We start from the raw sequence: 12,165 nt of genomic DNA, 5'->3' as shown, positions 1-12,165 counted from the left end.
ACGATTTTGCAGATCTGTTAAGGATCCAAATGAAGGGGGGGGGGGGTCTACAACACCATAGATTGTAGCTAAACCGTTTTTTTTCCATGGACTAGATTTTCTTGTTAAAATTATTAAATGCAAGAATCAAAATTTAGAAAATTCTACACAGTTAAAACAAATATAAACACTTGTTAAATACATACTCTATGCCAAAAGTCACCTTTATCTTTTAAAAAAAGTACAAAGAGCAGATACAAAAACTTATTTAAAATTAATAGACTGTTCTACAGGATCAAACTTGCATCAAATTTGAGCCTGCGTAGCCAAGTCACAGGTGGCAGTTTTCACAGATAATTTGACGGAACAAACTCCACTGCATTTGCAATCAACACTTTTTTTCCCATGAGGGGAATTTTTTTCGTATAATCTTACTGTCTGCTGTCGCGGAGAGAATATCATGAAAGTTTAATGGACTTGCTTCTTTGAGGTTGCCAGGAACTGTAAATTGACCCGATGGCTATTTCACACGAGACAATTTACAGGCAACCAGTTCATGGCAGTCTTGCAGATATAAAGCATTCACATTTCAAGGCATAGGCCTACTTGTGTGGATCATTATATTCTACTTTTAAATTATCTATCTTACCATTTGCATTTCAAAGGAACAAACGGTTCCAAACACTTTTCAAAGACCAACTCGACTGATCCAAGGCAACGTGTTTCCTTAAACAAATAGTTAATGGCCTAAAGCCTATGGGACACTTTTGAAGAGGCAACAATGCCAAGACCGGGGCAACGGAGGCAATGGCAATGGTCCTCGACCTCTGTGTTATTCCTGGCAGGAACATGCTTGGCAAAAATTAAAAATCATTGACCACGAAGAAATATGGGAAAAAAAAAAAAATTCAATATCAATTAAGTAGGTAGCCTATAAGATCACTTTATCATTGCTATTAATTCTTGCATAATTTTGTTTGTAAATTTCAGAATGATTTGAACAACCGGATCAACAATCTACCACCCCTTGATCTCCTGGTGACGTGGCCGGCCATGGAGGATGCTCTGAAGGGGGTTTACAGGGAGCCCATAGCGGTGTATGACCATGCAATGCAGACACTCACAATGACTGAGGTCAGAATACAAATAATCATAGTGATAGTAACTACAATGAACATTAATGCAGAGCTACCAATTCTCTCTGATTCTGCATATAAGTTCATTGAAAATACACTAATATTTTCATGTTCTCATGAACTTACTTGAAAATCTCCCTGTTTATATGAAAACTTTGTACCCATTATGTTGACTGTAATTCTAAATGTCTCCCCAAACGTTGTGCAAATTCTTCCTGATTGCAAGATGCAAAATGTTGGCTCTATTGCTGTACAGTAGCACTATGCGCACGAACATTAATGCCCTGGTGACTGGGCAGTTCAACCTTCATAAACCAAAATCAAAAGAATCTTCAAAAAAATGTCATATTACAAAAATTTATGTTTCTGTTTTCTTTTCGTTCCAGACATCTAATGTACAGACAATGCCAACAAAAAGCTCATACTCCCAAACAAGGGTAAGTAAGTTGTGCCAATTTGCCATAGGAGTGGCACATTGTGCCATTTATAATCATAGACAAGTGGGAGAGATTGGCTGTTGCCAGCTTGGTGTTCATATCCCCTTGTGGGAGTTTGCTGAGTTTCCTTGACTGGAAGATCATCCAAATAAACAAACAAACAAGCAAGTACTTCACATAACTAGTTGGGTGTGGCATGGTTGGCTTGTGCGTAAAGCGCTAGCATCTCACCAAGGTGACCCCCGGTTCGATTCCCGGCCAGGGCCATATGTGTGAGTTGAGTTGTGCGTTGGTTCTCTGCTGTTCCACGAGGGTTTTCCAGACCATCCGGTTTTCCTCCCTCGGGAAAAATCAAACACTTTTGATCTTTGGCTGTGCTCCGTGGTCATAATAGGTTGATGTGGCTGGCAGCCAAAGCGAACCTTGCATGCCTGCTTCTCGAACACGTTGTAGCCGCGTCCTTCGCAATTCAGCTCTTAGCTGCGAGTAAGGATGATTAGCCTCCCAAATTATTATAGTTGTTCCCATAGCTACATCGAGTGCAGATAATCAGCAGTGACCCTGTCCGCACAGATGAACAACATACCATTTATAACATCTCCTAAAAACTTTGATTTACCCTGAGTTTATACCTATCTCTGTTATTTAACTTTGAACAGACACCAAGTCCAGGTCCTCCATCCAACCCACCGTCTCGACCAGGCTCTGCCGCCCATCCATCCATGGAGATCCAACGAATCTTAAAGGACATCGGCGAGCTCAGAGGAAAACATGCCGGCTTGGATAACAGAGTCACTACTTTAGAGGTAAACTTAAAATGAATTTAAAAGAAACAAATCCCACAAATGACCCGCACCCAGTCAAAAGCTTGCACATGTATTCCCTTTTGTTTTATCATAGCATAGACAGCATGCAAATGGAATCAATAACAAAAGAAATTCAAATTGCTTATATAAATCCCCAAAAAATTTGATACTGTGTGAAAGTTGTAATCACTAAAACTTTCTTTTGTAAACATTTACATCAACTGAATTTCTTCTTCGTCTCAACTAAAATTTAAATTATAAGATCAAATAAACAAATATTATACTGAAGAACTGTCATCTTGTTTAAAATTGTTTTCCAATTGTTTTGCAAAAAATGTATAATTCGAGCGCTAACAGCTTGATGACTGAGCTACCTGGTTACAGTTCGAGTCTTGTAATATCTCATTAATATTGTCTGATTTTGCAAAAAGGATCTGATGAAGACCAAGGCAGACTTGGATGATGTTAAGAAGTTACTTGGAGAGAAGAAAGACGTTCCGGACGATCTTACAAGAATGTTGGAGGAACTCAAGGAGGGGTTAGACTCATTGCGAGAGGGCAAAGACAAGGTAAGAAGGACTATAAATCAAAAATGTTTATTTCTTTGTCATACAAATATTAATTTGGTTTACCCAGGATTGGAAATTGCTGCAACAGTTTATTTGTATATTTTTCAACTCAGAGTTAATAACTTGAAATCATGCTTAACTGACCTAAGCCAGCTTATTCTGTTCTGGTCCTCGCCTTTGTGCGCCAAGCCAAACTACCAGAAGTAGCAACAGAGTCAAGCGTACCGAAAATTTAGTTGTCAACTAACGGTTCCTTTCTGAACCAACAGTACTCAAAGGGATTTACTTTCTGCAAATGTCACCTAATTATACTCCCAACCACTATACAGAGCTTCATTTGATCTTACCACCCATTAAGTTTATAACATAAATCACACTTTTATTAAGCTTTCACAATAATTGTGTTGAGCAAATCCATTGCGGCAAGAACGATGTTCATTCAGGAATAGAAAAGGGCAAATGGAGGGTTGATGTTTTTATGCTAAAATTTTAGTCATTTTCATGCAAACTTGATTGCACTTTTATTTTCTGAAGAAAACAAATCTTTCAAAAAGTAAGTTAAAATGATACTTCTAGTGTTGAAATTGGCAGAAAAATTAAATTTGAGCACACCATCTGTCTTTCCTTGATCAGGTGTTTTAAAAGACAAATCTCTGAATTATAGTTTGCCCTTTTCATTAAGTTGACATTCTCCGCAAATGGGTCTACCCATCCAGAGTACCATAATATCTTCTTCATGTCCCATTCATAAACACTGCAGTGTGGATTTGATAAAGCACTTTTAGCCACTCTGGCTTATTTCACATTGGTTTGAGGTGCACTAACATTGATTGCTGTGCTTTTTAATTTCATTCATTTTCTTGCAGAAACACAAACTTTATTCCAACTTTTGATGCGTATAGATATTTTGTTTACCCCCAGAAACTTACATTACTACAATTACTTACAGTTGACTGTTGTTTGTACAAGTTACAAAATGTCCTTTTTTTATCAATATAAACCACAAGGGAAACTGACTTGGTAAATTTTTTGAAATGATTTTTGGGGTTGAACAAAGAATTGACTAGAGTGGGATTCGAACCAACGACCCCCGGATTAACGTGCCGGTGCTCTCCCAACTGAGCTATGTAGCCCTATGTTGACAGTGTCCCTATTTTGTCAATATCTTTGTTCGGGGGTGCCAGTCAGAAGCCATACAACCGTTAACTGCCGTGTAGCCAGTGATCATTTTACTTTTTTTTTAAATCAAATTCTATATTTCTGACACGGCAAGCAAAAGTATTTATCAAAAATGAGAAGTTTGCGACACTGTATTTTCACAACCTTATTCAACTTCATCAGTGAAACTGATCTAAAAGTAGTCTCATTAAAGAACAATGGTAATCTTAATGGCATGCAAATAATAGAACTGGACGCAGCTTTTTGAATTCAAGTTAATAAAAAGCTCCTGACTTAAAAATAGTCTAGTTGCCTTTCATTGTATTCAAGGGTCAGGGACTAAAAACAAAAAGATGGCCGACCCATGAAGGAATAGAAGTTCACACACATCCCATTAACCAAAACAGGGCACTTTCTGATAAGTCAGCATCTTAAAGTACTAACCACTATAGTACTAAGAACTTAGCACCCTTTAAGAACCATAAACAGCACCCTGCCTCCTCTCTCTCTCTATCTCTCCTTAACACTGATTGCATCTTCAGATGAATGAACTAGACAGGTGGATCAGCGAGCAATCTAAGATGGTGCCCGCCTCGGCAGAAGATATACAACAACTCAAGAAAGACATGGCGGCGATGGAAGCCGGTCTGGCGGCAGATATAGTCGCCATGGCTAAAAACCTCCCAGTAGGGAGTGCCGTGTCTGTTGCCAGGGTTAGTTGGTATTTAGCGAGATACTTAAAGCTATAATTGCTTCTTGAGGGCAGAGATAGAGATGGTTCACGTGATTGGGTTAGTTTGGTAGCACAGGCTGTATACTCCACAGGGAGCTGAGATGGTTACAGGAATATAATAAATGGCTCTTCATCAGTGACCAGTTGTAAACTTTTTGTTTTTAAGAGAGAACATTTAGGCAAACACTCATGAAAAAAAATATAGCAACATTTTGGGGGAGGCTTTTTATTAAATCTACTGATTCCAAGTGGATCCAGGGTTAGTTGATAGGAAAGTTTTTTTAACAAAAGTTGATTTATTTATGAAATATATTTATCTAAAATCTATAGTTTGTCCCCAAAAAGTGTGTTACTTTGTATAAGGTTATTTGGAAAAGTGCTCATGTTTTCAGGCAACTAGAAAAAGACTTACCCCTTATTTCATTTACCTTGTTTCTCTTAAAACCAAATGTCTGCTAATTTATTCTAATATATGTTAATTTTTTATAAGTGAGAGGTGTTTGCGAAGAAATAGTTTTCCCTCAGGACAGTGTGCTTCACTGAATAAGTTTGATGTTTTGATTGCTGGCTTAGTTTGGCTCAGTCACGTAACATTAATAGCGCCTTGTTTGCATATATTTTAGTCTCCTAGAGGGAAGCCGTGCATGTGTAATTAAAAAAAATTACATTTACTTGATCAAAGTATTTGGTTCTTTAAATTTGTAAAAAGTACACTGCATATTTTTTTTGGTGAATATGCGCTGAAAGTTGCTGCTTAGTTAATATATTTTATGAATATAATTTATTCATCACCATGGTAGCCAGTTTGTTTTGAATGTCAAAGTCTAGCATGAAGCAGGAACTTGTGACTTTTTTTGCAAGTCCTATCAGCAGGCCTATTCTAAGCTCAAACATTCATTCTTGAATTTTTAAATTTTTTTTAAACTATCCTTTTCAAATATCATCAATGTAACGTTTGATGTGGATACTAATAACTGCTTTGCTTCTACCATCAAAATCACACCATTGTTGCCTTTCTAAGTAATCGTTCTTACCCTCATTTTTACTATCACCCTAAACAATCACCACAACTCTCAGAACTCACCACCATAACCCATTAACATCACCACCTTTAACCCGCTCTCTAACATCACCAGCTTGACAGCATCCATACACAACTTCAGGACCAACTGGAGGGTCACACTCACGGCTTGACCCAAGAGCTGGGCAAGCAACTGACCAGCGTCACCTCCAGACTTAACCACTTGGAGTGGAAGCTTGACTCACAGGGCAAACAGATGGAGTCGCGGGCCTCCATGGGGATGCTGGTGGCTAGGGAGACGCTGGACCAAACAGCGGGGTCGGGAGGGGGTCTTGACTTGGTACGCTCGGTCTTCAATTTGATGGGAATTTGTTGGATATTTGTGTGCATGACATTGTCGTCCTGCATGCAAGTAAAAAATGTGTACATTAGATTGTAATCATGAGACCATTTGATGTTAAAATATTTGTTTTTTCTTTATATATTTGGAATTGTGACAGTTTTTGTTACTCGTGTTTGAATTGACTCTGTTTTAAAAAATCTGGTATTATGAATGATTTTTGTTACTTGATAAAAAGTTTAAATTAGCTGATAAATAACTGGCTTGAAAGTAAGATCACTGGCTAATAAACCTTTGAATTCTGCCCTGAAGACACATCAAAAGTCATTCAGAAAGCCAGTGCAGTAACATTTTTACAAATTGACTCCATTTTTATCTTGAAACATTTCTTTCTTTCATCATTTAGGATAGTGAAATTGTGACCAATATGCAGAAATTAATACTCCAGCTACAAGCAGAAGTGGACAAACTAAACCACACTTGTGTACAACTTGTGGACGAACACAACAGCAAACAAAAGCACATTGATGTAAGTAGACAATTTAATTGATTGGTTTATCAAATGTTCATAATAAACTATTACTTATAATCAGTTTATTCATTTTTGGGGGGTTTTACCCATTATCGGTATTCACCGGTGGTAAAAAAAAAAAAAAAAAAAGTTCATTGAGTACTGACTAAGTTGTGTTTGTGACTGCCTTATAACAGCTTACGATAAAAATTGTGTAAGAAATGTGTTTGTAAAATTATGTTTTTAATTTTCTGCTGCAAGTTGGCACCCAGATGCCCTCCTAAATAATATGCCCTTGCAACACCAAGTTATAGACTAAATCAACCCGACTCAAAAGGGCCAAACAAACAAAGGACCAAAAAACAAGAAATATTCAAGCAAACTTGTAAGAATCCATCTTAAAAAAACAAAAACAAAAATAGATAGAAACATCTGAGTTTCAGAGGTCGGAAACAATGATTAAACTTCAGCGACAACCATCTCAAATTCCCTACAAAGAAGCTATATCACTATCACTTTTTTTATTTCCGGGGACAAATTGATGAGTAATTTTGGAGTCTTCTCATTTTTTTTGCAGGCATTGTATACATTCGTAGATAGACTTCAAGAGAATAAGGCTGACAAGGAACATGTCATCATGGAGATAGATGTGGTGAGTTCAACTTGCGTTTTAATTTAAAGAGGTGCTCGAAGGTCGAATTAATTGTTTTGTGATGCACTCAATTTTATTATTGTTATATAGGGGGGGCCTATTTCTGGTAATGCGACTAAGGATGCGTCTTGGTGACAGGGGGACACTTTTCAATTTCAATCAGTTTCAATTTCAATTCACTTTATTATCCACGATGGGAAATTCTTTTCAGCCTTTGATACATCAAATTTACAGCAACAACAGTTTGTCCGTTCCGGCAAACCTGGATTGTTGTTCCTACTTTTTACTACCTACCCACTTTCTAATTTTTTTTATTTTTTGATATTTTTTAAATTTAATTCTGTTGAAATAATATACTTGATGGATTCCTTTTAATGTTTAATCTTTATTTGATAATGTTTGATTTTTTTTTTATTTGAATGTGAAAATGCCAAATGAATAATAAAAATGGCTGAATCACTGTTGCTCGCAAGCCGCAGGAAACCTTTAAACAAATATACATGCTAGTCTTCCGCATCAAGTGTGCTGGGTTCTTTTTTTTTTACAAGCAATACCAATCTTAGTACATGGGACCTACATGTACAGCTTATGTCCTATCCGAAGGACAAAGCAATTTCTATTTAGTAGTTTAAATCAAGGATTCAATTTCCACACTAGGACTCAAACCCACACCTGCTGGTTAGAAAAACCAGAGCTCGAGTCCAGCGTTCTTATAACCACTTGAAAGAAGATTCCATATTAACATTGAAAACAAATTACAGGCATCTATCCTGGTGTTAAAATTGGGTAAAATGCGTCAGCAGCATAAAAAAACAAAAAACAGCCTTGGCCTATATTGACGAAGCGGCTCCTTAGCATTCACGTATCTAATCGATTTCCTTTTGAAGAAACAAGACAGATTTATCAGAGTGAATTTAATCTAATAAAGTCACTAGAGTGAGCATTTACCCTGTTTGGAAATCTGAAGGGTATAAAAAACAAAGGTCGGGAGGTTTTTATTTGTTTATTCTGTGTGAACTAGTATTTGGATTTTAAACTCACCAAGTGTTGAAATGCATTAAAGGTACAGAAAGGGGTGAGGGGTGTGCTAACACATAGCACGTTTTACTGGCATTTCAGAGGTTTCCAACTTCATTGTAATCCAATAATTGTAAAGGCCCGGTCCCACTGCAGCGATAACAAAACAAAACGACGCAAAGAGAACGCTTTCTATTGGTTGAATTTCTCAACGCAGAATACGCACACTCTCATTCAACCAATAGAATTGACTAAAGGGTTAAGGTTCTTTTTGTAGGACACAAAAGACAAACGTCCACAGATTTACATTAAACTTATATGGTTATAAACTTACAGTAATGGTAGTAGATAGCCTCCCTTCAAATATTACCTGCTGAGGTGCTGTAGTTTTTATAGAAATAAACAGTAACAATATTTTGTTTAAATGTTTGTCTAAGTGAGATAGAAACTATTTTAGCATGTCAACAGATTTACGTGACTCTACTGAACACATTGGTCTGTGATTTTCATTTTAAAGCCATTGGACACCTTTCGGTAAACAGTATTGTCCAAGTCCCACACTTCGTGTATCACAACTTGTATGTAAAATAACAAACCTGTGAAAATTTAGGCTCAATCGGTCATCAGAGTCGGGAGTAAATAACGGGAAAACCCACTCTTGTTTCCGCACGTTTCGTCGTGTCATGGCATGTGTTTAAAATAAATCTGTAATTCTCGCTATCGAGAATTGATATTGTTTTGATGTTTTCTCAAAAAGTAAAGCATTTCATTGAATAATATTTCAAGAGAAGTCTTTCACCATTACCTTCTGTAAACCCTGTAAATTATTTGTAAATCTGTGAACTTTTTTTTTTTTTCGTACCGAAAGTGTCCAATGGCTTTAAGTCTCAAAAACTTGAAGACTAATGAAGCTGAAACTTCTACAGGTAGGCCTAGATTATATTATATACACACTGTACATCTTATTCTCAGTGAGTAGGGATTCATGTCATGACCAACAACTTGAACTACAAAAGGTATCAAAACCCTGCAACAAAATAAGACCACATCATGTCAAAACGTTTTCTTCGAATTATATTTTTTTTTCTTCAAAAATACAATTTTTAGCAGTTTGAAATAGGTCTAGCGCAACAAAAATGTCATTCATTATGATTATTATTTAATATCGGCACCTAAGCAAACATTTCCTTTCCCACCTTCACCCCATGTTTATTACAGAAAGCCGACAAGCGTGCGCTGGAGAACAAAGTCAGCACGACACAGTTCCAGGGAACGGTGGAAGAGCTGTCTCGGAACCTCAATGACGTCGCTGACAAATTGTCTGGCCACGTAAGTGAGATGGTTAACGATTAATTTGGTTATGATTTATTGACGGGATAATTGAAGTCAGTGAATGTGTTGGTAATAAGCGTCTATACGCCAGGCTTAAAGGTAGAGTAGTTGGTAAATACCCAAAAAAACTAATGACCATAAAAATTCACTAGGGAGAAGCACTGCAGGTGTTGATAATAGAAACTATTTTGAGAAAGGATTCCCATCAAATTATATATGGTTTGGATAATTTTTTTAGCCAAAATATTTGAATCTGAGAATAGGTGAAAACGAGCATGGCTCGCTTAAAGGTAGAATCATATTTTGGTAAATACGGCAAAAATTTATCACCATAAAAGTTCACTTTGGAGAAGCACTGCAGGTGTTGATAGTACAAACTATTTTGAGAAAGGGTTCCCATCAAATTATATATGGTTTGGGTAATTTTTCGAGCCAAATATATATGAATCTGAGAATTGGTGAAAATGAGGGTCTATGGTAGGCTTAAAGGAAGGATTATAACTTGGTAAATACGCCAAAAATTGATGACCATAAAAACTCACTTTGGAGAAGCACTGCAGCTGTTGATATTAAAACAAAATTGAGACAGGATTCCCATTAAAGTGTAAATGGGTTGGATAATTCTTTTCACTCCAAAACATTTGAATCTGAGAAACGATTCATGCATGAATTGCTTCTCAGATTTCTGAGTATTTAAACCATTTAATACAGTCTTAATGGCAGGTAGTTGTTGAAAGAGATGCGTTACCCTGTTGCTAATTTGTTTTGTCTGGCGCGTATAAAATGGCTACTAATCATCAAAATGATTGAAAAAGCAGTGGTGGAACAAAATAGCTTGTGGCTACGCCATTGATATGTCTAAATTATTTCACAGACAGGAAATGATTTTGTCTGATGCAGATTGATATTTTGCCAGATGTAGAATGATATCACTGCTTTTCAAGGAATGTTTTTATATGAAATAATTTCATGGAAATATTGAGAAATCTTATGGAGTAACAACAGACAATCGCATATTTGTTTAACTGATGTAAATATGATTGCGTCAGAGATGAAGTCTTATAATGTATTTTTAATTTTTGCTTAGCAAAGAATTTTGTCAAACAGTATTTTCTGCCAAACAGCTTTATGAAATTGGGTCCTGTTTCCAATGGATCCAGCTCATAATTAACTGCCAAGACCAAAAGAAGATTAATAAATTCATTACTCTTTGTTTCATTTCAAACAGCGCTCAGCATGGCAGGAAGCAGTAAGTGAGATGAAATTAGACATTGATAACAAGCTGGACCGGATGGAACTGGACCCGCTCAAGTCGTATCTCGATAACCGCATTAAGTCGGTCGGAGCTAAGATGGTACGGAAGGTGGAGGTGGACACATCACATGAAGATGCAGCTGGCTTTAGAAAGTAAGTTTTAAAACATAAGAGTAAGTGAGTTTTCCACTTGCTAAATGGCACTTAAAACATAAAAGGACTTATACACTCTTATCTAAGTGGTTCTGCTGGCTACTGGAGCCATTTGTGAGGTTTAGCAGTGGATCTGAATTTGCGGCCATGGCAACTGGCTGTGACTGTTACTACTGGTGGTGCTAAGGACGTCCTTACGTCAGCGCATGTTGATGTTACCACTTAAATTTGAATCCCCAGACTTATAGAGACAGAATTGCTACATCAAATTTGTGCACGTCAACCGATAGCAAACGCCAATCCAAAATTGTGAACGAATGCGTGTGGCACAATGGTACTAGGGTTTACTCATATTCAAGCACAGATTGTTCAAAAATTATCATTATCAAGTCTCTTACAAATGACATCAAAATACTCTTATCATGTAGACCACTGAAAAAGGCTGTTGGACTGGTGAAAAAAAACTTTGTTCCAGGTGGCTATTCTATTGCCAATAAGAAAGTACATTCTAGCAAGTGTCACGAAGATTAAAGGCAGTGGACACTATTGGTAATTACTCAAAATAATTATTAGCATAAAACCTTTCTTGGTGACGAGTAATGGGGAGAGGTTGATGGTATAAAACATTGTGAGAAGCGGCTCCCTCTAAAGTGACATAGTTTTGGAGAAAGAAGTAATTTTCCACGAATTTGATTTCAAGACCTCAGGTTTAGAACTTGAGGTCTCGAAATCAACCATCTAAACGCACACAACTTCGTGTGACAAGGGGTTTTTTCTTTCATTATTATCTTGCAACTTCGACGACCAATTGAGCTCAAATTTTCCCAGGTTTGTTATTTTATGCATATGTTGAGATACACCAAGTGCGAAGACTGGTCTTTGACAATTACCAATAGTGTCCAGTGTCTTTAAGAAACCAGCTGCAGATATAAATAATACATTTTAAATTTTGTTTGTTGCAGACCTCTTATTCAAAGATACAACTGCATATCCTGTGACAGGCCGCTTGATATGACACCACAACCGTAAGTTTAATTAAGTGTCTTCTTTTCGTTGATGTTTTTTCC

General features: G+C 36.9%; 1 protein-coding gene across 3 annotated transcripts in view; it reads left to right on the top strand.

The window, feature by feature from the left end:
* Positions 1 to 12,165, top strand: part of LOC139944658 (uncharacterized) — a 30,119-nt gene that overhangs the window by 9,937 nt on the left and 8,017 nt on the right. For 2 of the 3 annotated variants that reach the window (XM_071941723.1, XM_071941722.1), the window contains exons 4-14: positions 970 to 1,113; positions 1,502 to 1,552; positions 2,212 to 2,358; positions 2,790 to 2,927; positions 4,628 to 4,798; positions 5,955 to 6,179; positions 6,586 to 6,708; positions 7,268 to 7,342; positions 9,578 to 9,688; positions 10,920 to 11,098; positions 12,061 to 12,123. In XM_071941723.1, coding sequence (XP_071797824.1) covers positions 970 to 1,113; positions 1,502 to 1,552; positions 2,212 to 2,358; positions 2,790 to 2,927; positions 4,628 to 4,798; positions 5,955 to 6,179; positions 6,586 to 6,708; positions 7,268 to 7,342; positions 9,578 to 9,688; positions 10,920 to 11,098; positions 12,061 to 12,123 — 1,427 coding nt within the window. The remainder of the gene's footprint in view (positions 1 to 969; positions 1,114 to 1,501; positions 1,553 to 2,211; positions 2,359 to 2,789; positions 2,928 to 4,627; positions 4,799 to 5,954; positions 6,180 to 6,585; positions 6,709 to 7,267; positions 7,343 to 9,577; positions 9,689 to 10,919; positions 11,099 to 12,060; positions 12,124 to 12,165) is intronic. The other variant, XM_071941725.1, reaches the window with a different exon arrangement.

This window comes from Asterias amurensis, chromosome 11 (assembly GCF_032118995.1).
Source record: "Asterias amurensis chromosome 11, ASM3211899v1".
In the NCBI taxonomy this organism is placed as follows: Eukaryota; Metazoa; Echinodermata; class Asteroidea; order Forcipulatida; family Asteriidae; genus Asterias; species Asterias amurensis.
The sequence above is the reverse complement of the archived record's forward strand: the minus strand, read 5'-3'. Positions and strand labels throughout refer to the sequence as shown.